The sequence below is a fragment of the Lissotriton vulgaris genome, chromosome 11, assembly GCF_964263255.1.
Source record: "Lissotriton vulgaris chromosome 11, aLisVul1.2, whole genome shotgun sequence".
In the NCBI taxonomy this organism is placed as follows: Eukaryota; Metazoa; Chordata; class Amphibia; order Caudata; family Salamandridae; genus Lissotriton; species Lissotriton vulgaris.
This window is the reverse complement of record NC_141699.1, coordinates 985,768,114-985,790,635: the sequence shown is the minus strand read 5'-3', so window position 1 is coordinate 985,790,635 and position 22,522 is coordinate 985,768,114. Positions and strand designations below refer to the sequence as shown.

At 48.4% G+C, this 22,522-nt stretch overlaps 1 protein-coding gene and 1 pseudogene across 1 annotated transcript in view; both read left to right on the top strand.

Moving 5' to 3' along the window:
* The first annotated feature begins 5,532 nt into the window (after positions 1–5,532).
* The window catches only part of GFM1 (G elongation factor mitochondrial 1), a 245,147-nt gene continuing 228,157 nt past the window's right edge, over positions 5,533–22,522 (top strand). Inside the window, exon 1 of the mRNA XM_086944222.1 lies at positions 5,533–5,720. Coding sequence (XP_086800348.1) covers positions 5,661–5,720 — 60 coding nt within the window. The 5' untranslated portion in view covers positions 5,533–5,660. The remainder of the gene's footprint in view (positions 5,721–22,522) is intronic.
* LOC147683820 (uncharacterized) lies at positions 18,403–19,405 on the top strand (annotated as a pseudogene).

Genomic DNA, 22,522 nt, shown 5'->3' with positions numbered 1-22,522 from the left:
GGAGCGAGCAGCTTCCCCATCTTTTTCCAATTATCGCGCCCATGCTTGTTAATTGGAAACAGATGGCGATGCAAGGTAGATGCCGTACACGCACAAGTGCTTTCACTTTCTTGCCGGCTCTTTGCTTTGTCCTGCTAATGGCTCCTCCCTCCTGTCGCCTCTAAAAAGACTCAAGAAAACAAGGGACTTCAATGTCAGAAAGGAGTCGATTTACAAATCGGATGGTGGTTTGTCAGCATTTACTAGTTTCATGATCAGATACAATTGGCCTTCCCTACTCTGCACCACAATCCCTTGTAGAGGTTTCTCTGCCACAACAAATCCGAGAGGCCGCCCGCAAAGAACAGCCTTTGACCGAAGCCTGCTCGAGTCAAGCACCCCCCCCAGGCTTCTGGCTTGGCCGCTGTAGAACTCTTACTGAGGGGGTCTGGGTTTCCTTGGGTTGGCTCAAAGGGTTTACACCAGCAGCAGGCGAGTGCTCCCCAGTCCCGCCTTACTATCAAGTACATAGAGTAACGTCTGCAGGCAGCACAGTCTTACTAGGATGTCACGCATTGTTAAACAGTTAAAATATTTCTGTTTATTCCAATTAGCGCAAGTGTTTACTGGCACAGAAACAAGACAGGGAGAAGGATCTGGCTTTTATACATAAAAAATCCAGAGGGCGTGCGCTCTGTTCTTGTCAAGTGAGAGAAACTCATTCAAGGCTGTTAACTGCTTGGTTGATGTGCGTCTACAACGCAATCACCTAGTCAATAAAACACTTACTTTTTGACAAATGTAATAAAATTGAGCCAGAAGCGGGGTCTATAATGACAGATGATGTCAGACATGTTTTCTTGTTTATTTCAGATAATTAGATAAACTTATCCCTGGCTACGTCTCTGTTGCGTCATTGGACACAGCGTCAACGCTTGCCTCTCAGACTGCACGCACATTTAAGATGATGCTAGATAATGCGAGTCTCGCTTCCCTACACCAACGAACCTCCCCGAGCCAGCTGTAACCTCACTCGAACAGTAAATTATGTGTGTGTAATGAAAAAGGCCTGACAAGGTATGTGGTTAACAAGAAATATGTTTCCGCCTCAGGCGCTGCACCTGAGAACGGCACATGTCTTTATGACTACACGCTCACACAGGTGTGGGTTATTGTACTTGCAAAATGAGGATCTTTGCTGACAATGTCATTAAATCACAACGAAAATAAGTTAAAATTAGTTGGTGTTTTAACAGAGCTTGTATTGTGCGAACAGCTATCATCCTCACGGGTGGGGGGGACACTGCCCAGGCCATTTAGTAATATCTATTAGTTAGTTTCTTATTGAATATGCAAACAAACTTTAATGTTTTAAGTCTGCTGCTCTTTTCGTGATATCTGCATCTCCTTTGACGCCCATCGATCAAGTAGTTGGCCTCACCCTAGCATTGAATTTGCCACGTGATGTTGTTTGATCGATGGGGTTATAGTTGTGCTGATCAAAACAAGGGTGTGTGTGTGTGGGGAGGGGGCTGGTTACAGGTCATCTTAAACTCCTAAACCCGGAAATGGAGTTTGATACTGTTGAAGACTATTAACTGTACACAGTAGAGTACTGTTCTGCGATTAAAAGAAAAAATCTTTCACATGAATTCTATGCATCGTAATTCAGAATATGTGATATGTGGTGGAAAAGCACAGTTGTCCATTAGGGACAGCCACAGTGCTTAATCTGTTCGTATAGTTGCAGGTGGTGGGCCCCTGCAATAATTTTTGTGGGCAAAGAGTTAATTTTGCCATCAGACTTTAATCCAGAGCAAGAGAGGACAAGTATTGACATAGCCAGTAGGTCTCGCCTTTGGGACCTTATAAGTGTTTAGCCATGCAACAGTTGATGTTGTTGAACCAAGGATATTGTGCTGGATAACTAAACACTTTTAAGGTCCCAAGGGTGAGACCTATTGGCTTTGCCAATGTTTGTTGTGTTGAGAATCTGGTCACCCTATGCGGACCACCACACTGAAATACGTTAGTCTAATGCCTGATGCGTGGTACTTGGCAGGGCTGAGAATGTGAATCATCAAATCCAGCAACCCAGGCTTTTTAGGTCTTGCGACCTATCAATGCGCGCAAGCGCATTGAGCGGAGCGAGAATTCATGTCGGCAAAATCCTCTTCAAACTAAGGGCTTTCAGCCCCGCGGTTTTCTTGCAGTTCACGTGAATCACGTGAGCAAACATGCACACGCATTCCTGGCCAGGGCTTCTCCTCCCCTAATTATTCATGGCCGGCCGCAGGCCGGCCGTACTTTCAGTTTCCCGCTTCTCCTCCCCTAATCATTCATTCCCGGCCGCTCACAGCACATCAAAGGGCTTTGCCCAGCGTGCTCTCTGCGGCTTCTCCTCCCCTATGCCCCCAGGCCGTGTTCCCTCCCCTGCTACCCCATCCTCACTCATCCCTCGCACCCCCTCCTCCTTCAGGCCCCCACCATTTGCTTTTGCTTGTTTACGTCGATTTCCTGACGATGGCGTTTGTTCTTGTTTTCTAATGCCCTTCTTTTCGTGCAGCCTTTTTTTTTTCTTTTCTCACTATTCTTTCCAGTGTTTTCGAGTCTTCTCCTCTACCATTTCCTCCCTTCTTTTTTTGGCAGCTAATCAAAAAAACTTCTTGTAGCATTAGTAATTCTACCAGTTTTAAATAATTACCCATGAGTAATGTTAAGTTTAAATATATGCGATCAGTTGATTTCACTTCCATTAAAAGAGTAACAATTGTGCAAACATGAATCCGAAGGTCAATAAAATAAGCACCATTGAGTTCAGTGGAATAACAATAAAAATCTGTAATTGGCACCAAGAAACTGCTATAAAGGCGCTTTACAAAAAGAGTTAAACTATAACCATTGTATTAATCATGCATTCACGTTTAACACAACGAAAATGGTTCCTTCTTTCAGAGGATACACTTGAGTCACATATCGACCGAGCAGCATCGTCCATTTTAGCAAACCTTTGCCTTCATTTTAAACTAAGAAAGGGTGGCTTGTCAACAAAATTAGCAGAACTAAAAAGCGTCAATGCAAACGTACGCAAATTTCGTAATTTCAACTCTTTACAACTGCAAAGTGTTCTAGGAAGAAGAGCCCTCAGTCTTCAATGAGCAGAGGTTGTGTGCTGTGTAACTGACTTTACCCATCTGTGGAACCCTATACTGCTCACATTTTGCTCTAAATAGTTGAGTACCTTGTATATAAAGCGGGTTGAAGGATATTTAAAAAGCGGGTTGAAGGATATTTAAAAAAAAAACTTTAACTGATAAGTATAAACTATTTTTCAGTCGAGAGGAGTCAATTTGAACACATACTTTCTTGTTTTGGCTTCACAGGCAGAGAGAGGGCTTAACATCGAGGCAATTAAGCAACAAACGCCCTCGGCCCGGGGAGGCAACGCATGCAATTCAAGATGAGATGCGCTTCAGTTGCACTTCGGGCGGACTCACACTTGCGCACACATGTTTTATCCCTCAAGTTTTCTTAAATTGTTAGGAGACATTTGTTTTCTTGCAAAATAATTATTTTCAGGTCATTATGATAGCTCAGAGCCACATAAAGGGGGATGAACGATGGCGTACTGAGCTCAAGCTGCGAAACAGGAGGAGACAAATGGAGAGCCCCGCTGTAGGGGACAATGTAGGCAGGAATTCCAAGCTCGACAGGAGAGAAAACAGCTCTTCTTGTTCCGCAGATCTCGCAGGCTGCTGACATGCATTTCGCCGGTACAGGGCAGGCTTGCTATGTGAAATCGGCAACCAAGTCGGCACACACACCCTGCTCTCTCCGTGGCCTAAATCATAATGTGTTAAGTAACAGCAACTTGTTTTACCAACTCATAAACCTCACAGGAACAATGCGTTTCTAAAACGCTTCAGCAGTAATCCTGTTTTTATTCGGACAATGTCAGTCGGTGCCATTTAAATTGAAATGCGTTTACTCTTTTTACACACACTTCTCCCTAATTAGGACAATGTCAGTAGGTGCCATTTACATTTTTTTTCAAAGTCCCAAACCTCACATGAACAATGCGTTTCCAAAACGCTTCAGCAATAATCCTTTTTTTAATGGGACAATGTCAGTCGGTGCCATTTAAATTGAAATGCGTTTACTTTTTTTACACACACTTCTCCCTAATTAGGACAATGTCAGTAGGTGCCATTTCCTTTTTTTTACAAAGTCCAAAACCTCACATGAACAATGCGTTTCCAAAAAGCTTCAGCAATAATCCTTTTTTTAATGTGGGACAATGTCAGTCGGTGCCATTTCCATTTTAATGCTGTTTAATTTTTTTCCCCAAATCAACAAAGTTCATGTGAACGGTGTGGTCTCAAAATGCATTGGCGTGCGTGCCACGCTCTCCTTCTGCTGCCACACGCCTTTAGCTCACCAGGCTGGACAACCCCTCACCCCCCATATGCTCGTTTGCCAAAGTCCCTACCACCCTTCCTTAGATCTTTTGTTTGAACTTTCAGTGTGAGTTTTCACAGGCCAAAAGGCACTGGAGTGATTTACATGAGCCCATGCCAGTGTATGCGTTTTTTAAATACAAATAGTTTACTTTTTTTTTAACCAAGTCTCAAACCTCACATGAACAATGCGTTTCCAAAAAGCTTCTGCAGTAATCCTGTTTTTATTAGGACAATGTCAGTCTGTGGCATTTACATTTTTTACCAACTCACAAACCTCACAGGAACAATGCGTTTCTAAAACGCTTCAGCAGTAATCCTGTTTTTATTCGGACAATGTCAGTCGGTGCCATTTAAATTGAAATGCGTTTACTTTTTTTACACACACTTCCCCCTAAAACATGTTGCATTACAAATGCTATAGGTGTCACATTTGCGAAAGTTATAACTATTGGGATTGTAAATGACAAAGCTATTAATTTAGCTATTTTCAAAAACAAAACATAAATAAAAAAATGGTCATTTACAAGACCAATAGCTCAAACTTTCCTAATGCGAGACCTATTGGCAACGCCAGTGCTTGTTATGCAGGGCCGGCCTTTTCTCCGTTAGTCTAGCCAGGCCGCCAGACAGATCCGTAAACCTAGAAAGATTGTTGCTGCCTTCTGTTTGTGTTTACTATGTTAAAGAAGCTGCTACGTTCTGTTTGTGTTTACTATGCAACAAAATAATACCTGTCGGATGTCACACTAAAATGAAAGCCTCTGAAAAGAACTTCACAGTTTCAATTGTTTTATAGACTTTTAATTTAAATACGTATTGTGAATCGGTAAAAGCATAAAAAATATTTTTCTTGTCAACCCAGTTTGAGCAGTTTTTCTCAGCACATATTTTCTCTTTAATAACCTAATGTGCTTCCTTATGAGAAAAAAAATATTACATTAACCAAACTACAAAGGACTTTGCACGCGTTTTGCTGAAAAGCGTGGCGCCTAATGTTGCACGTTGTTGTATCAGAGTCAGCGCTCTAGTTCTCTGTCAGAGCAAGCTGCATACGGCGCACTGTAAGCATGCGTGAGCTTTATGCCGTCATCACGTAGTATGGAACATTCGCCGGTACCTCTGTTACAGGAAGTCATAGCAGCCAGAGCATGACATTCACAGCCTGCTGACCCCGGCGTATCCCACCTGCCTCTAAGCGCTGGCACTTGAACCAACACCAACATGAAGATCCTCAGAGCTGCTGCCCTGATGCTGACACCCGGCTTCACGCGCCCTGGACAGGTACCCTCAAACACATCTCGGCGGTACAGACAGAGTCAGCACAGGTCGAGAATTAGGAGTTCATCTTTAGCAATCATGGACCTTGAGGATGGCTGCTCGTCAGAGCGCCCGCTCAGGAAAACGCTCAGACACTTGAACCTGCCCCTACTTCGGTGGATAAACCTGCGACTGGACCTCAGTCAAGCGAGGTCCCTGCGCCACGCACTATTCAGAAGCACACACTGCTGTCATATTACGCGGTGCTTTAAATTGAGATTGAAAAGTGCGGGTACTTACTACTAAAGAGAACCTGCTTGCCTTTGAGAAGTGCTGATATTCTCCCATTAAAAGTATTTCCTTAATGCTGAGAAGATAGTCTTCCTTTCAAATTAAAGTAGTGCATGTGCTGCGTACCAGACAGCACCTCTCTATATAAAGCACTGATATTACGTGATCCACTTTAAAGGTTGTCGAGCCACTGAAAGTTAGAACTTTGCTCGAGCCAGATGCTTGGCTCTGGTACAGCTCGAGGTCCTTTGGGACTGCCGAGCTGAGCCTGCCATCTCCTGATCCAAGGCTTCAGAGTAGCTTGTAAGTCTGTATGTATGTGTGTGTCTAGCTCTAACAGTTTAACAAGTGTGCAGCATGAATGCTGACCTCTAACTGCTTCCAAACTCCCCAGATCCCTGAAGTATTTCAATTCATCAATGACCATTCAATCCACGCGTTTGGTTAATTTTGAAAGGCTTTATCTGTCCCATAATTCATTGTTTCTAAACTGGGCACCTCCTAAGAGAGAAACTAAACAAATGTCTAAAATTGTCGACATTTCACGATAACATGCGAACACGTGTATTATGAGTTGTTTCCAACCTTCTTACCCTTCTGCAGTTTTGCTTTGTTTTCGTATAGTAAATTCCTTTACGCCCTAATCTGTTGTGCTGCATTAATGTAGTGCTACGCGATGAAGGTAAAAAAAATATTTATTTCGCTAGAAGAACTGTACAGGAGTATATTCCAGACCCCACTCGCACCTCTTCATCCCAACTCCTCCTCAACCCAACATTTTCTTGCATCTCCCTTTTATAACTTCACCATGCATCATTCTGGTTCCAACCTGGAGCCCATAAGAGAAACCCACAACATTATCATCTTCAAAATACTGCTGTCCTGTCACAAATTACACATCTATTTTACAGCGGAATTCCACTAATCCGCACAATATGTACAGTAAAATGCACAAGAATTGCGTATCAGTGCTCCTTATGTTATTTTTCTCTGCATTGACCTGTGCAAATGTGTAGGAAGCTGGATTTCTGTTGCAGTTCCCCCACCACACTTTTTGTCAGAATTCTGATACACTTTGACTAGTTTTCCCTTGGATCCCAGGGCCTTTGCTCTTTCCGAAAAACTGTACCTTTGTAGCCTCAATTGGCACATCTCTGCCCACATGTAAGCCCCTTGTAAAAGTACCATGGGCACTGTGAACAGTGAAGGCCTCTAAGGGCTGCACCACATATTGTGCCACCCTTAGAGGCCCTGTACCTTAAAACACACACACTGCCATTTTGGTGCAGAGAAAAGTGAAAAGTCGACATGGCACACATTCTTGCCATGCCTGCGACCCACTGCCTATGGTATAGGTTAGACACCCCTCTAGCTGGGTGCACTATTCCACTGGGGAGGGTACAGTTGCATGAGCACTATACCCCTACATGGTCTTAAGTCCATTCTTAGACATTATAAGTGCTTTAAAGCCATAAAGAGTATATGGTCTGGAAGTTTGTCATAACGAACTCCACAGCACCATAATGGCTTTACTGAATTCTGCGAAGTTTGGTAGCAAACGTCTCAGCATACTAAACCCACACTGATGCTAGTGTGGGATGTATTATACAATGAATTCTGAGGACATCCTGGAGATGCTGCCTGAAAAATGACTAGCCTCTGGTGGGTTCCCTGACTGGTACTCACCAGCCTGCCACCACAAGACATGTTTCTAGACCCCTGAGGTGGTAGCCTTCGCTCCCTGAGCCCAGAAAATAAACCTTTCCTAGGCGGAGGTGGTCAACCCTCCCCAGGTCAGGAAGAGCCATCAGTGGCAGAGGAGATTCAAAGGCCTTGCCGCCTTTGTAACGTGACCCCCAGCCTCTCCTGCTATCAGGAGCTGGCCCCTTCCTGTGTCTTATAGGGCTTCTAAAGTCAATGAGCCTACATCTTCCCCCATAATGGGAAAAAGCAGAACATTAGGTGTCCCGACATAGCTGGCGGTAAGAATTGGGCTAAAACTGTCTAATGCAGACGTGTTGTGTCTGAGTTATGTGTTATTAATGGACTGTAGAATAAAAGGCAGGTAGTGTTAGAATGTACTTAAATAGTGGTGTTGTAGAATGTTCAGGGCCTTTTATGATTAGGGAGTGCACTGGACAGATCCTTGCTGTATCGCCCCAGGACTCAGTGTATGGATAATCCTTCAAATGTTGTGTTTAGGATTTACAACACAATTTTAGCAATGAGTTGAGCCTAGGGGAAACTTCTGTGCTTGCTACTACCTTTACTGGTGGTAGATGACCACTCTATTAGTACCGTTGTGGGAACTGTTTAGGACTACTCAGTAGAAGATTCCGGACGGATCTACATTTTGTGCACCAAAAAGTAAGGTGGTTAGTTTTATGTACGACAAGAAGGTTCACCTTCCTAGTTGGCTGCTGCTACAATTTATGACGTGTGAGGTACACTGACCGTCACTGTTGAGATTATGGCCTAGGAATGATCTGGCGCGTGTTGAATACTCAATGCAGCATCTACTGCGAGTGATATCACCAGGAAGGATCTTGTTTACATTTGAAGGAGGAGTATGCATCCTTTCACCATGGATTGATGTGTATCTTCTTTGTCCTCTTTGAGATTTCTCCTTGACCCGTTTGCCATAGCAACTCTAAGTGCATTGAATAACGTCTGCACTGCGCATGAGTGTTGTGTATTAACATCGAAATAGTAAAAAATGCAACCACTCCTACGGTTACCTGTGGTAACTTTACACTAGTCCTGGTCTGTTGAAATTAACTTTGTGGTGGAATTTAAAGCACATGGGTTACTCATAGCATGCCTGATTATTCTCAACTGTGAGGTAAGTTCACTGCATTACAATTTCTGGAAGCAGAATTCTGGAGCAATCTTGAGCATCATTTTTTCCTTGTTGGATGTTATTGACTTTCAGTACGGTGTGAGTTGGTAAAGGGTTTTCTGGCAATTTTGTGAAAACATATGTATCAACCATGTTTATGTCTCAGGCACCTTCACAGCTTTTTTTGTGCATCGTCTGTGGATCTACCATTAAGTTGGCTGGGTGGAAAGAATATGTTTAAACTACATAGATGTGATTGATAATGAGAACCTTATGCAAGAATGGAAGAAGATTTTGTTGCTTTTGTTGGGTCCCCAGGGTTTGAAAGTATACAACATGATTGACAAGAAACCTAGCATCTTCTGAAGGCAATGTTTTTGATAACCTGTTCACAGACATGAATATTAGTCCTCCTGCATTGGTATTGCAATTGATAAGTTAAAGTTTTTTTCAAAGGAAACAAGAAAATAATGAACCTATTGATGAATGTGTATCTGAACTTAAGCAATGAATGATTACATCTAGATTAGGTTCGCCTCACTACAAATTAATTAGGAACCAAATCATAATTCATGTTAATAGTCAATATGTTCAGGAACGACTATGTCCACATGGTGACTTGCAATTGTGCTAAGTCACTTCTTTTGTTTGTTAGCCAGAGAGTTCCAATAAGTGTGCCAAGGCTGCGTAAGAGCAATATACGGATGGAAAGACTGTTCTAGACAGTGTTGATATGGGGAAATGAAAAAAAGAATAATTTCCTGAATTATTTTAAGGGAAGAATGTAATGTCAAAGGGAATTTTGCAGTAGGATGGTCATTCAAAAAGATGCTAAACCTAAAATTAATAAAATAAGGTATTTGCTTGTATTTGTGAGGGATGAAGTGAGAATTGAGAGAAACGTTTGCATGCTAGGATTATTGAGCAAGTTGAGGCCACAGAATGGATTTCACCATTGGTGGTGGCAAAACGATTACATGGAAAATACGTTTATGTAGAGACCTTAGTAAGAATATCTTAAAGGTAAAATTTTCACTCCTAAAAATGTAATGTCTTTGACTAAGGGTACGCAGGGGTTCTCGTCAACAGATCTATCCTCTGTTTATCATCAGATCCCTTCACACTGTGAAAGCAAGAAACTGACTACATTTATGACACACATGGATTGTTTTAAGACTGTAGACTGCCGTTGGGTTCGGCTTTGGTGGCAGATGTTCCGATTGTTTGACAATCTGAAGGAGCACTATTTTTCCAGGATGATATCCTGGTGATGGGTGCTACAAAACAAGAGCGTGATGAAAGAGTGAGAGATATTGTAAGGAAACTGAAGAATGTTACTCATTGGTGGAAAAAGCGACTCTTGCTGTGGTGTGGGATTTGGAAATATTCTGATAATTTATTTGTGGATTAACAATTTTAGTCTGATGATTAAACACCTTTGTTAAAATTGCTCAGTTCTGATTGATTGCTGAATGGCACTCCAAGCACAGCTCGTGCATGTTTGTAAGGTTATTTGACTTTTATTATAGAGTGCAGTAAGTGCCTGGAGTTTGGGTTAAAGTGCTGGATTGCCTTAGTAGATTACCGTTACCATTGATGGAAGTGCCTGAAGAGGATTGAGAGGAGTTCAGTATAGCAAATGGTGGATGGCAATCAAAGAAAATGAGTGCATTACTGCAGTGAATGAACCTAAGGTGTTGAAGATGGTCGTAAAATGCGTGTATAAGATTGGTCAGTTAAGAGCTCATTAGATGAGAAGATGGTCAGTTTTTGGTATCTTGTGATGATTTGCCTGTTGTTGGAAATTTTATGATGAGGCTGACTAGAGCAGTACCACCAAGTACATTACATTAAGGAACAGAATTGTGTGTTAGTGTCATTAGTCACTTGGGAATTGTTAAGAGTAAGAAGAGAGCCTGAGTACTACTTGTGACCAGCTAAGAATAGTGAAATTGAAAGAGTAGTCAGAGAAGGTTTTGATTGTGTTAGTGCAGATACGTCGCAGATTTTGCTTAAGCCAACATCGAAAACCATTTTTGCTCTTGGAATGCTTTGGGGAGTTATTGGAATGGATATCATGGGCAAGTGGTGGATTGGTTAGGTTCTTGTACTTTTGTACTAGTTGCTGTGAATTATTTCTCTGTGTGGCTGGAAATGCATTTTGAGAGAGCAAATGCACATGCTGTAGTAAGGTTTATGGATGAGATTTTTTTAAGAGACGGGTTACCTAAGAAAATATTTACAGACAATGGTGTGTACAATTTAAAGCTGATGAGTTTGAGAAGTTCTTTGCAAGGAATCAATCAATCAATCAACAGCATTTGTAAAGAGTGCTACTCACCCGTTAGGGTCTCAAGGCGCTGAGGGGGAGGGGGGGTCGCTACTGCTCGAACAGCCAGGTTTTGAGTTGTTTCCTGAAGGAGAGATGGTCCAGGGTCAGACATATGTGAGTGTGGAGGGAGTTCCATGTCTTGGCTGCCAGGTAGCAGAAGGATCTTCCTCCGGTGGATTTGCGGATTCGTGGGACGGAGGTGAGGGCGAGGCTGGCGGATCGGAGCTGTCGGATGGGTGTGTAGAATGTGAGGCGGTTGTTGAGGTACTTCGGGCCCGTGTCGTGGAGAGCCTTGTGTGCGTGGGTGAGGAGTCTGAACGTGATCCTCTTGTTGACGGGGAGCCAGTGCAGGTCTTTCAGGTGAGCAGAGATGTGGCTGTGGCGAGGGATGTCCAGGATGAGTCGTGCTGAGGCGTTCTGAATGCGCTGGAGTCTTTTCTGGAGTTTGGCTTTGGTTCCAGCGTAGAGGGTGTTCCCGTAGTCCAGATGGCTGGTGACGAGGGCCTGGGTGACCGTCTTCCTGGTTTCGGTGGGTATCCATCGGAAGATCTTTAGGAGCTTGCACAGGGTGTTGAAACAGGATGACAAGACAGCGTTGACTTGCTTGGTCATCGTGAGGGAGGAGTCCAGGAGGAAGCCCAGGTTGCGTGCGTGGTCAGTTGGCTTGGGTGCGGTGCCCAGGGCAGGGGGCCACCAGGAGTCGTCCCAGGCGGAGGGAGAGGGTCAGAGGATGAGGACTTCTGTTTTGTCTGAGTTCAGTTTCAGACCGCTGCTCTTCATCCATTCCGCGACGTCTTTCATTTCTTCCTGGAGGTTGGTTTTGGTGGTGGCGGGGTCGTTGGTGAGGGAGAGGATCAGCTGGGTGTCGTCGGCGTATGAGGTGATGTTGAGGTTGTGTTGGCGTGCGATGGCTGCGAGAGGGCTCATGTAGATGTTGAAGAGGGTGGGGCTGAGTGAGGATCCTTGTGGAACGCCGCAGATGACTTCGGTGGACGCGGAGCGAAACGGGGTTAGGCGGACTCTCTGGGTTCTTCGGTCGAGGAACGAGATGATCCATTCCAGGGCAGCTCCTTGGATTCCGGTGTTGCAGAGGTGCTGTATCAGGGTGCGGTGGCATACGGTGTCGAAGGCTGCTGAGAGGTCCAGGAGGATGAGGGCCGCAGTTTCCCTGTTGTCGAGCAGGGACCTGATGTCGTCAGTGGCTGCGATGAGGGCGGTCTCGGTGCTGTGGTTTGCTCTGAACCCGGACTGTGAGGGGTTGAGGGATCCGTTGATCTCGAGGAAGGCAGAGAGTTGTCTCGGTTACTCGATGACTTTGGCAGGGAAGGGGAGGAGCGAGATGGGGCGGAAGTTCTTCAGGTCCGTGGGGTCCACGGTGGGTTTCTTCAGGAGGGCGCTCAACTCGGCGTGTTTCCAACTCTCCAGGAAGGTGGCGGATGCGAAGGAGCTGTTGATGATGTTCCGGAGTTGGGGTGCGATGATGGAGTCGGCTTTGTTGAAGATGTGGTGTGGGCAGGGGTCGGTAGGGGAGCCGGAGTGGATGGTGTTCATCAGGCGGGTGGCTACTTCGATGCTGACCGGGGTCCAGGTGCAGAGGGTGGTGGTGGGGGGCGCTGGTGCGGTGGTTGGGTCCCTGGTCAGCGCGCCATAGCTGTTGTGTATGTCGGCCATCTTGCGGTGGAAGAATGAGGCGAGTGAGTCGAAGAGGTCTTGCGAGGGTGTGATGTCGTTGTTGCAGGCGCTGTGGTTGGAGAGCTCTTTAACGATGCTGAAGAGTTCCTTGCTGTTGTGGGTGTTGTTGTCCAGTTCTTTGAATGTTGTCTTCTTGGTAATACGGATCAGCTGGTGGTGTTTGCGGGTGGCGTTCTTGAGGGCGGTCATGTGTTCTGCTGTCTGGTCGTGGCGCCAGGCTTTCTCAAGGGTGCGGCAGGTTTTCTTGGAGTTTTTGAGGTCGTTGGTAAACCACGAGGCTTTTCCTGCTGCTGGGTCTGCTGGGTGGGTTCTTCAGTAATGCGAGTTTGTCGGCGCAGTTGGTGAGCCACTGTGTGAGGTTGCGGGCTGCTTCGTTGTGGTCCGTTGTGTTGGCAGGGGGGTTCTGGTTGAGGGCGGTGGTGAGCTGGGCGACGGTGATCTTGCTCCATCTTCTGCGGGGAACGTGTTGCGGGTGGTGGTGGGTCGTGGCTCTCCTGTAGTTGAAGTGGACGCAGCTGTGGTCTGTCCAGTGTAGTCCGGTTGAGTGGCTGAAGGAGATGTGCTTGCTGGAGGAGAAGATGGGGTCGAGCGTGTGGCCGGCGTAGTGGGTGGGGATGTTCACCAGTTGCTTGAGTCCAAGGTTGGCAAGGTTATCCAGCAAAGCGGCGGTATTGCAGTCCTTGTTGTTCTCCAGGTGAAAGTTGAGGTCCCCTAGGAGGATGTAGTCTGTGGAGGTGAGGGCGTGCAGACTGACGAAGTCTGCAATGGCTTCGCTGAATTGTGTGCGTGGTCCCGGGGGTCTGTAGATGAGGGTGCCTCTGAGGGTGGTCTTGGGGTCGGTGTGTATCTGGAAGTGAAGGTGCTCGGCGGCGGTGAGGATGTCATTGGAGTTGGTCGTGATGCGGATGGTGTTTCTGGGGACGATGGCGATGCCTCCGCCAGTTTGGTTGACGCGGTCCCTCCGGGTGATCTTGTAGTCTTCCGGGATGGCTATGGCGATGTCGGGGGCTGAGGAGGCGTTTATCCATGTTTCTGTGAGGAAGGCGACGTCTGGTGATGTTGTGTCGAGGAGACTCCAGAGTTCGACGGCATGCCTGTGGGCGGAGCAGGTGTTGATCAGGATGCACTTGAGATGGTTGTTGCTGGAGCTCGACGTGGCGGGTGCGGTGCAGGTTCGGAGGCAGGTGAATTTGCAGGCTTGGCAGGTGAAGGGTCCATGGGTGCGTTTCAGGGCGGCTTGGTAGCAGGTGGGATTCCGGCCAGCGTTGAGTGTGTGGAGGGTGGCGCGTCGTAAGTTCTTCGGTGTGTTGTCATCGTTGAGGGCCAGGGGTCCTGGCGCTTGGCGCGGTCCAGGCGTGGACGGGCGTAGACGGGCTTGCCTTTGGCGCACAATCGGCGTTGCCGCTGCGCATATGTGCGGTCCCCGCCATATATGGCGAAGTGGGAGGGAGGAGCAGCTGGGAGGCGGGAGCGGGGCGGCGAATGGGGATTGGGGACAAGGAAGGGGGCGGGACCGCAGGGGACCAGTGGCGGGGATCGGGGAAAAGAAGACCGGCGGGTAAAGAGGAACGGCGGTGAAAGAAGAACGGTGGTAGCGGCGAGGGGGGAAGCTTGAGGGCAGAGTCCCTAGAAGGCAGCGGCAGCACACGAGCAGGAAGCCTGATGGCAAAGGCCCTAGAAGGCAGCGGTGGCACACGGGCAGGAAGCAGTGGCTGTAGCAGCAGCGGTGACCTGGCACACGGGGGTCGTGCGGTAGGTGGAGTGACCTGGAGGGGTCACAGCTCACTGCCGCGCGGTCCCCGCCATATATGGCCAAGTGGGAGGGAGGAGCAGCTGGGAGGCGGGAGCGGGGCGGCGAATGGGGATCGGGGACAAGGAAGGGGGCGGGCCGCAGGGGAGCAGCGGCGGGGATCGGGGAAAAGAGGAACGGCGGGAAAAGAGGAACGGTGGGAAAAGAAGAACGGTGGTAGCGGCGAGGGGGAAAGCCTGAGGGCAGAGTCCCTAGAAGGCAGCGGCAGCACACGAGCAGGAAGCCTGAGGGCAGAGTCCCTAGAAGGCAGCGGCAGCACACGGACAGGAAGCAGTGGCTGTAGCAGCAGCGGTGACCTGGCACACGGGGGGCCGTGCGGTAGGTGGAGCGACCTGGAGGGGTCGGTATTGAGTATACAGTGACGTCCGTGTATCATCCAGAAAGTAAGGAAGAAATAGTTTTAATTGTGTGATGAAGGGTACTTTACAATCAGCTATGTTGAAAAACAAGAATTGTTCTGTTCCTTTAAGAGTATAAAGGTTCCATAATTTTGTCAATCTGAGTGATGAAAGAGTATGGCATATGAGTAGAATATCTAAATGCAGATTTGGTTCAGTGATTGATCGTGGAGAAGAAAATGTCAACTGAAGCTTGATTCCCTAAGTAAGGAAAATCCCAGTGTTGATGGAGATAAATGGTGCTGATGAAGAAGGAGGACAAATGAGTTCTAGTGATGGTGAAGAACAGGAGGGAGAGCATGGACCAAGAGTGCAAGAGAGAGCTGAAGATTGTGGAAGGAGAGAGGTTGATAATGTCTAATTAGTCCTAAGTAGGTGTGGCCGTCAGATTAAACGCAGGATTTTGTTTCATAGTTTTTTGTTTTTTGTTCATTATTTTCTTTTGAAAGTTACTTTATATGATTTTAAGAGGGAAGATGTGTTGTATCTGGGATATGTGTTATTAATGGAATGTAGAATGTTAGAATTGACTTAACTAGTGTTGCTGTAGAATGTTCTGGAGTTTTTATATAAAGGAAGTGCATTGGACAGGTCCTTACTATACACCCCAGACTAAATAAATTGTATGGATTATCCTACAATCGTTGTGTAGAGAAGTCACTACAAGGACGTACTGAGTAAGCAGCTGCTCAGTAAGACTGATTATATAGGGGGCGTGGCCAGGCACCGACAGCAATGGCCGCCTAATTCCCGAGCTCCGCCGGAGCTGACACTGCCTCAATAAATATCTGTCTTTAATCCTCACCGGGGCGCTTTTCCATCTGCGCCCGGGCAGCCTCCCGTGGAGTGCTCCCGATCGGCGGTGGCGGAACCAGGGACCGCGTGAGGCCGGAGCAGCAGCCCTCTCCGCTGCCGCGGCTGAGTGGGCGGTGCCGCCTGGAGCCCCTGGGCCGGGCACTGGTTTACCCGAGGCCCCGGCTTGCGGCCTGGACACGAGGGGTGTGAGCAGAGGCTCAAATCGGGCTGAGTACCGGCGGACTGGAGGACGCCTCGGCAGTGGCTCACCACACATCCTGTGGGCATATTTCCTGAGTGCGGAAGAGCGTGGGGGACCCCCTGAAAAGTACGGGAGCCGGCTGCACCATCTTGATCGCGACTCTTCGGTGGTGGCAGAACGGGGCTGTGAAACCCGGGGGCCCGAGTACCGGAGCAAGGCCCTAGACGTAGGAGTGAACCCGCACCACTGGTCGAAGGCCGCGATACAACATCATTCACAACAGAGTACCAGAGGGTCAGTAAAAAGACAGGCTAGTTAAAGAAGACAGAACAGGTGTAGCGCTCCCACTGTCCATATGATTACGGGGCAAATGCTAAAAAATATATATATATATCTATGCCAGATCAAGATCAGTATCTGGTCTCTGGCTCCCATCAGTCACCACTCGGAACCGCCCTTCATCATTTGGGGCCCCGAGGACCAACACTGTACCAGATCTTGGTATATTAACAGAAAGAGAGGATCTTCCTGTTAGTCTGTATGTGTTGGTGTTATGGTTGAAACCATATGTGTTGGTGAAGTAACTGATGGGGTCTAATGTGCAGTGCAAGAAAAAACCAGAAAAAGAATGAGGGTGAATAAAATTGGTTTAAGGAGCAGAAAATAATTTAATGGGGTATAACTCCTAGCACCAATGTTAAAAAATAGCTCAGACAGGGTGAATTTATAACCTGCCTAGTGGTGTGACGTGGTCGACATGTTTCAGCAAACCTGGCTATTAGCCTTGCTTTCTTCAGGACCTATTAATTACAGCTACTGCAAACAAAGAAACCCAACGTGACAAATAAGTAAAAAGGTAAAATGTAGTGTAGGAACGACACAGAAAAGTCACCTGAACCTCCAGGTTGTCTCTGTTCCAGACCTCTTCATACACTCAGCGGTGGGCTGAAATAAAAAGCATGGCGTGAGCTAATCCCCCCATACCTGTCTTCAACAAACCTATCTGATATACCTCGATAGGTTTGTTGAAGACAGGTATGGGGGGATTAGCTCACGCCATGCTTTTTATTTCAGCCCACCGCTGAGTGTATGAAGAGGTCTGGAACAGACACAACCTGGAGGTTCAGGTGACTTTTCTGTGTCGTTCCTACACTACATTTTACCTTTTTACTTATTTGTCACGTTGGGTTTCTTTGTTTGCAGTAGCTGTAATTAATAGGTCCTGAAGAAAGCAAGGCTAATAGCCAGGTTTGCTGAAACATGTCGACCACGTCACACCACTAGGCAGGTTATAAATTCACCCTGTCTGAGCTATTTTTTAACATTGGTGCTAGGAGTTATACCCCATTAAATTATTTTCTGCTCCTTAAACCAATTTTATTCACCCTCATTCTTTTTCTGGTTTTTTCTTGCACTGCACATTAGACCCCATCAGTTACTTCACCAACACATATGGTTTCAACCATAACACCAACACATACAGACTAACAGGAAGATCCTCTCTTTCTATTAATATACCAAGATCTGGTACAGTGTTGGTCCTCGGGGCCCCAAATGATGAAGGGCGGTTCCGAGTGGTGACTGATGGGAGCCAGAGACCAGATACTGATCTTGATCTGGCATAGATATATATATATATTTTTTAGCATTTGCCCCGTAATCATATGGACAGTGGGAGCGCTACACCTGTTCTGTCTTCTTTAACTAGCCTGTCTTTTTACTGACCCTCTGGTACTCTGTTGTGAATACTGTTAGTTGGGCTTGTATTCGGAGCTGGTCATTAAACTGCCCACGGGTCCCCCTTACTGTATGTGTTTTGGACGCGATACAACATCTACAGGCCAGAGGCCCCGTGGTGTAGCCCCTGGGGCCTGGCTCCCCGCGCAGCGGCGCCTTGGGCCGTGGACCCTGGACATTTGAACATCGGGCAGGAAGAGAAAAGGGGTGAGCCCTGTGGGGTGCTGGACAACAACAGGTTTGAGATACAGGGCGGGATGGTTGCCGGAGCCTGAGGAACTCGACTGCTGTGCTTGCGCTGGCTGCCTGGCTGCTGGAAACTGGGGGCGAAATTGTGCGGTGCGGGGACACAGCTGTGAGGAGCTAACTAGGGACAGGCACGGCGAGGTGACCCATAACGCGTCGGACGGTGGTTCTGCTGGCTGGACCTGCTGGAGGAGACATTGCGGCCTCGGTTGCGCGCTGGAGCACTTGGTTGGGCTCTCTCTGAGGAGAAGTGCACGGCTGGCGAAGTCATAGATACCGCACTTGTACCCCACGCAGCCTGCGAGGAATCCTCCATTTGCATTCGGGCAGCCGGGCGACACATAGGAGTCCCGATTATCACGCCATGAGGCCGAAAGGAGGAGCCAACACCCAGACCAATAAGCTGGACAAATATGCTGTGCCAATGAACCAGGGTCAGCCATGTGCGACTACTGATGATCAGGCAAGCCAGAGCGAGCCATCCCTCACCTCCATAATGGCCGCCATTCAAACCCTGGGCCCTACCCTAGAGTCCAAAATGGACAAAATCTCCATTGAAGTAAATCTACTAAAAACAGACCTAGGTAAAACCACGGAGAGATCCAAAGCCAACGCAGCGGATGTTAAAACACTGCAGGCAGCGGAGAAGCGACTCGAAGGTCGGATCAATTACCTTGTTCACCAGCATCACCAGATGGCCCTCCGTCTTGACGATCAGTAAGGGAGGGCTCGGAGGAGCAACATCCGTGTGGTTGGTGTTCCAGAGCAAACGGAGGGGCACAGCGTGGAACTCTTCCTAGAGGACCTTATCCTCCAGCCCCTGCAGCCGAAGAGGCTGTCAAAAATCTTCACGGTCGAGCGATCCCATCGTGCTCCGGTCCCCAGACCCAAACCGGGGGCGCCACCCAGGACAATCATTGCTAACATATTGAACTATAGAGACCGGGACGCCATCCTCCAGGCGGCGAGGCAACGGGGGGGATCTACAGTATGAAGGGGCTACGATCCGATTTTTCTCGGACTTCACATTGCACGTCCAGCAGGAATGGCGTTCCTTCCTGAGAGTCAAGACGGCGCTCCGAGAGAGAGGCATAAAATATATGATGTTCTTCCCCGCCAAGCTGAAGGTCATTGATGGAGGCAAATCCTGGTTCTTCACATCGCCAGCGGAGGTCCAAACGTGGCTAGATACCTCGGCCCCGGCCGACCGGGCACACAGGGGACAGGGATCGTGGAGGGAGAACCGGGCGACCTCCCCTGGGTCCGCGGCGGACAGATCGGAAGGGGACACTAGGAGCCATCGTTCATGGCGTTCCAGATCTGCAAGTCCCAAGGGAGACCCTTCCCGCGACCCGGCTACACGCTGAAGACTAGACCTTCGAAGCAGGTCCCTGCTGAACTGTAATGTATAATTTTCTGTGCTCTTTTGTACCTTGTTGATACAGGGACGATCTACACCTCTGCCCAGGGGGTCAGTGGCCTTGTTGCCATGCCGGGGTGCTCTGAGACTGAGGAGACTATACTGCTATGGGGCGGTGCCGGCGGGCCGGCTGGAGCTGGGGCACGTGCACGTTCCCTAAAGAAGTTTCTCGGGAGGGGTGGGTTTCCTCATTCCCGGGTCGGGGTTGGGCAAAAGGCGCTCTGCTAATTGGGGTCGTGGGTAGTTGTTAACCTATGGAGCAGGGAGAAGGGTGGGGGAGTGTTGCTGTTGTTGGGGGGGTGATGAATCTGGCTTGGTCCTTTCGGGGAGCTAAGGGCTGTCTACAAAGATCTGACTGGGGGGGGTGGGGATGGGGTTGGGAAGGGAAGGTTGGGGGGAGTTTTGGGGAGTTGGGGAGGAAAGTGAGTTGGTCGTTTGCTCATGCCTTGAAATAATGTATGATGTTGTGTGGCGTGCTGGGGTCTCATGGTTGAAAATGGAAATGGTATTTGACAATGGCTAAAAAATGGGACAAAAGCCTCAGACTAATGAGCTGGAACGTTAACGGGCTTGGGGACAAACTCAAACGCACCATGGTACTCCAATCATTAAACGGCACGCAACTGATGGTGTGATGTTACAAGAGACTCACCTGTTGGGAAACCCTTGCTATGCCCTAAATAGATGTGGGTATTTTTTGGCAATCCACTCAGGCTTCACCACGGGGTCCCGGGGGGTGGGCATCCTTCTCCACCGTGGATTTCCCTTCCTGCCTGATCACACTGATACTGATCCACAGGGTCCCTTTGCCTCCGTTTCGGGGAAGTGGCAGAGGGGCCGGCTTACAATGGTCTCCACATACATTCCACCGGGTCTACAAACACAGGCCTACAAGGACCTTGTTTCGCTCCTCCTTTCTCTCCCTGACGGGCAGCTATTTAAAGGGGGCGACTTTAACGCAGTAGTTTCTGGTACACTAGACAGACACCCACCGCGGGATATGCCGCGGGGGCTAAGTTGGCTTAGGAACTTCCTTGAGACATTTGGTCTCACGGACATTTGGCGATTGGCACAACCCGTAGACTCACAGTACACTTTCTTCTCCGTACCGCATCACTCCTTCTCCCGTCTGGACTATATCCTCACCCCCCTGTACCGGGACACAACCATCCGAACTGCAACGCATCTGGCCAGAGGTATCTCTGACCACTCACCGGTTATGACCCACCTTACTGTCTGAAATAGGAGGGAAGGATGCGTCGCGCCTATCAATGCCTGGCACCTCCGGAGTGAGGACCTCCGTAAGACACTCATCCTCTCAATAGCGAACTATTTTAATAGTTATGACGGTTCTTAGTCCTCTGCGATTACATTGTGGGAGGCCTTTAAGGCGGTCCTATGTTGAGAGGCCTTATCGGCGATTGCGGGCCGTAGTAAGAAAAGAGAGGCGCAGCTTGCTGTGCTTGAGGCTGACCTTGTATCTCTGGAGGGAATAGCCCAAAGGGGTGACACCCCAGGATCGCGCCATCGGCTGTCCCTGAAAACTGCTGAATACCAGACGTTGGTCACGGAAGCGGCAAAGAAGCTGGTTGTCACCAGTGAGGGCATTATTTATGATCAGGGAGATAAGGCGGGCAAACTCCTGGCCTGGCTAGATAAGAAGCAACAAGCTAGTAAAGTGGTGGCCGAGATTCACACGACAGATGGCACTGTGCTTACACAACCCCATGAAATTGCCGCTGAATTTGCCCGTCACTACAAGACAGTGTACAAACGAGGGTCAGATCGCCCAGAGGAAGACTCGGTGGCACTCTTGACAGACATCAGGATGCCGGCACTCTCTGGTGTGGAGCGTGACCTCTTAGAGGCGCCGCTCACCACGACAGAGGTGGAGCGAGCAATAGGAGATCTTCGTCCCGGGAAGGCGCTTGGGCCCAACGGCCTTCTGATTGAGCTCTTCAAGCTCAAACCGGACGGTGTCAGCCCCTATCTTAAAAGGATGTTTGAGGAAAGTAAGTCCATAGGGGTATTGCCTCGCGACCAAAGATTGGTTACGATTGTGGCTATTCCTAAAGAGGGTAAGCCCAGGGAGTTGTGTGCGTCATATAGACCCATCTCCCTGCTAAATGTTGAACCAAAGATATTAGCTAAAATCCTGGCAAATAGACTCAAACCGGTCCTCAACACATTGGTCCACCCGGACCAATCTGGATTGTGGCCTACCTTAACACTGCTCTGAATCTCCGCCGACTAAACGGAGTGGTGGGGAGGGTCCATACGATGAGTGAAGACGCGGTGGTTGTGTCTCTTGATGCAGCCATGGCCTTCGACACCCTTGAATGGCCGTACTTGATGGCAGTTCTTCACAAACTGGGGTTTGGCCCCAGTTTTATATCTTGGGTGTGGCTCCTCTATGCGGACCCACTCGCCCAAGTAGTAGTGAACAACAAGGTCTCAGAGGCTTTTGCCCTTGAGAGGGGGACACGCCAGGGGTGCCCTCTTTCGCCCCTCCTATTTGCTCTTGCTCTCGAACCACTTGCCGCCTGGATCCTGCAAGATGTCTTCCTGAAAGGAATTCGCTGGGCGGACGGCTGGGAGGACAAGATTTCACTGTATGCTGACGATATCCTCCTTTATCTCACCCGGCCCCGGAGGTCTCTCATCGGAGCACTAGATAGTTATACTAATTTTGGGAAGAACTCCGGATACAGCATCAACTGGAGCAAGTCCCTCCTCTACGTCCTGCATGGTAGCCCCCCTGTGCTTCCACGCGGATGTCCCATTAAGGTGGTCACTGAAGGCTTCACATATTTGGGCCTCTTTATATCCAAAGACAAGACATCGATGTACGATAGAAACCTGACCCCGCCCCTTCGACGACTTCCGCGGGATGCCGGCACCTGGAAAAAGCTCCCGGTCTCACTGCTGGGCCGGGCGGCTCTGTTTAAAATGATGGCGCTACCCCGGTTTCTTTATGCCTTACAAAACTACCCTGATCTGGTGCCAGCTTCCTACTTCGCGGCTATTGAGGCGGCACAGAGGGACCTTTTTTGGTCCGGTACGC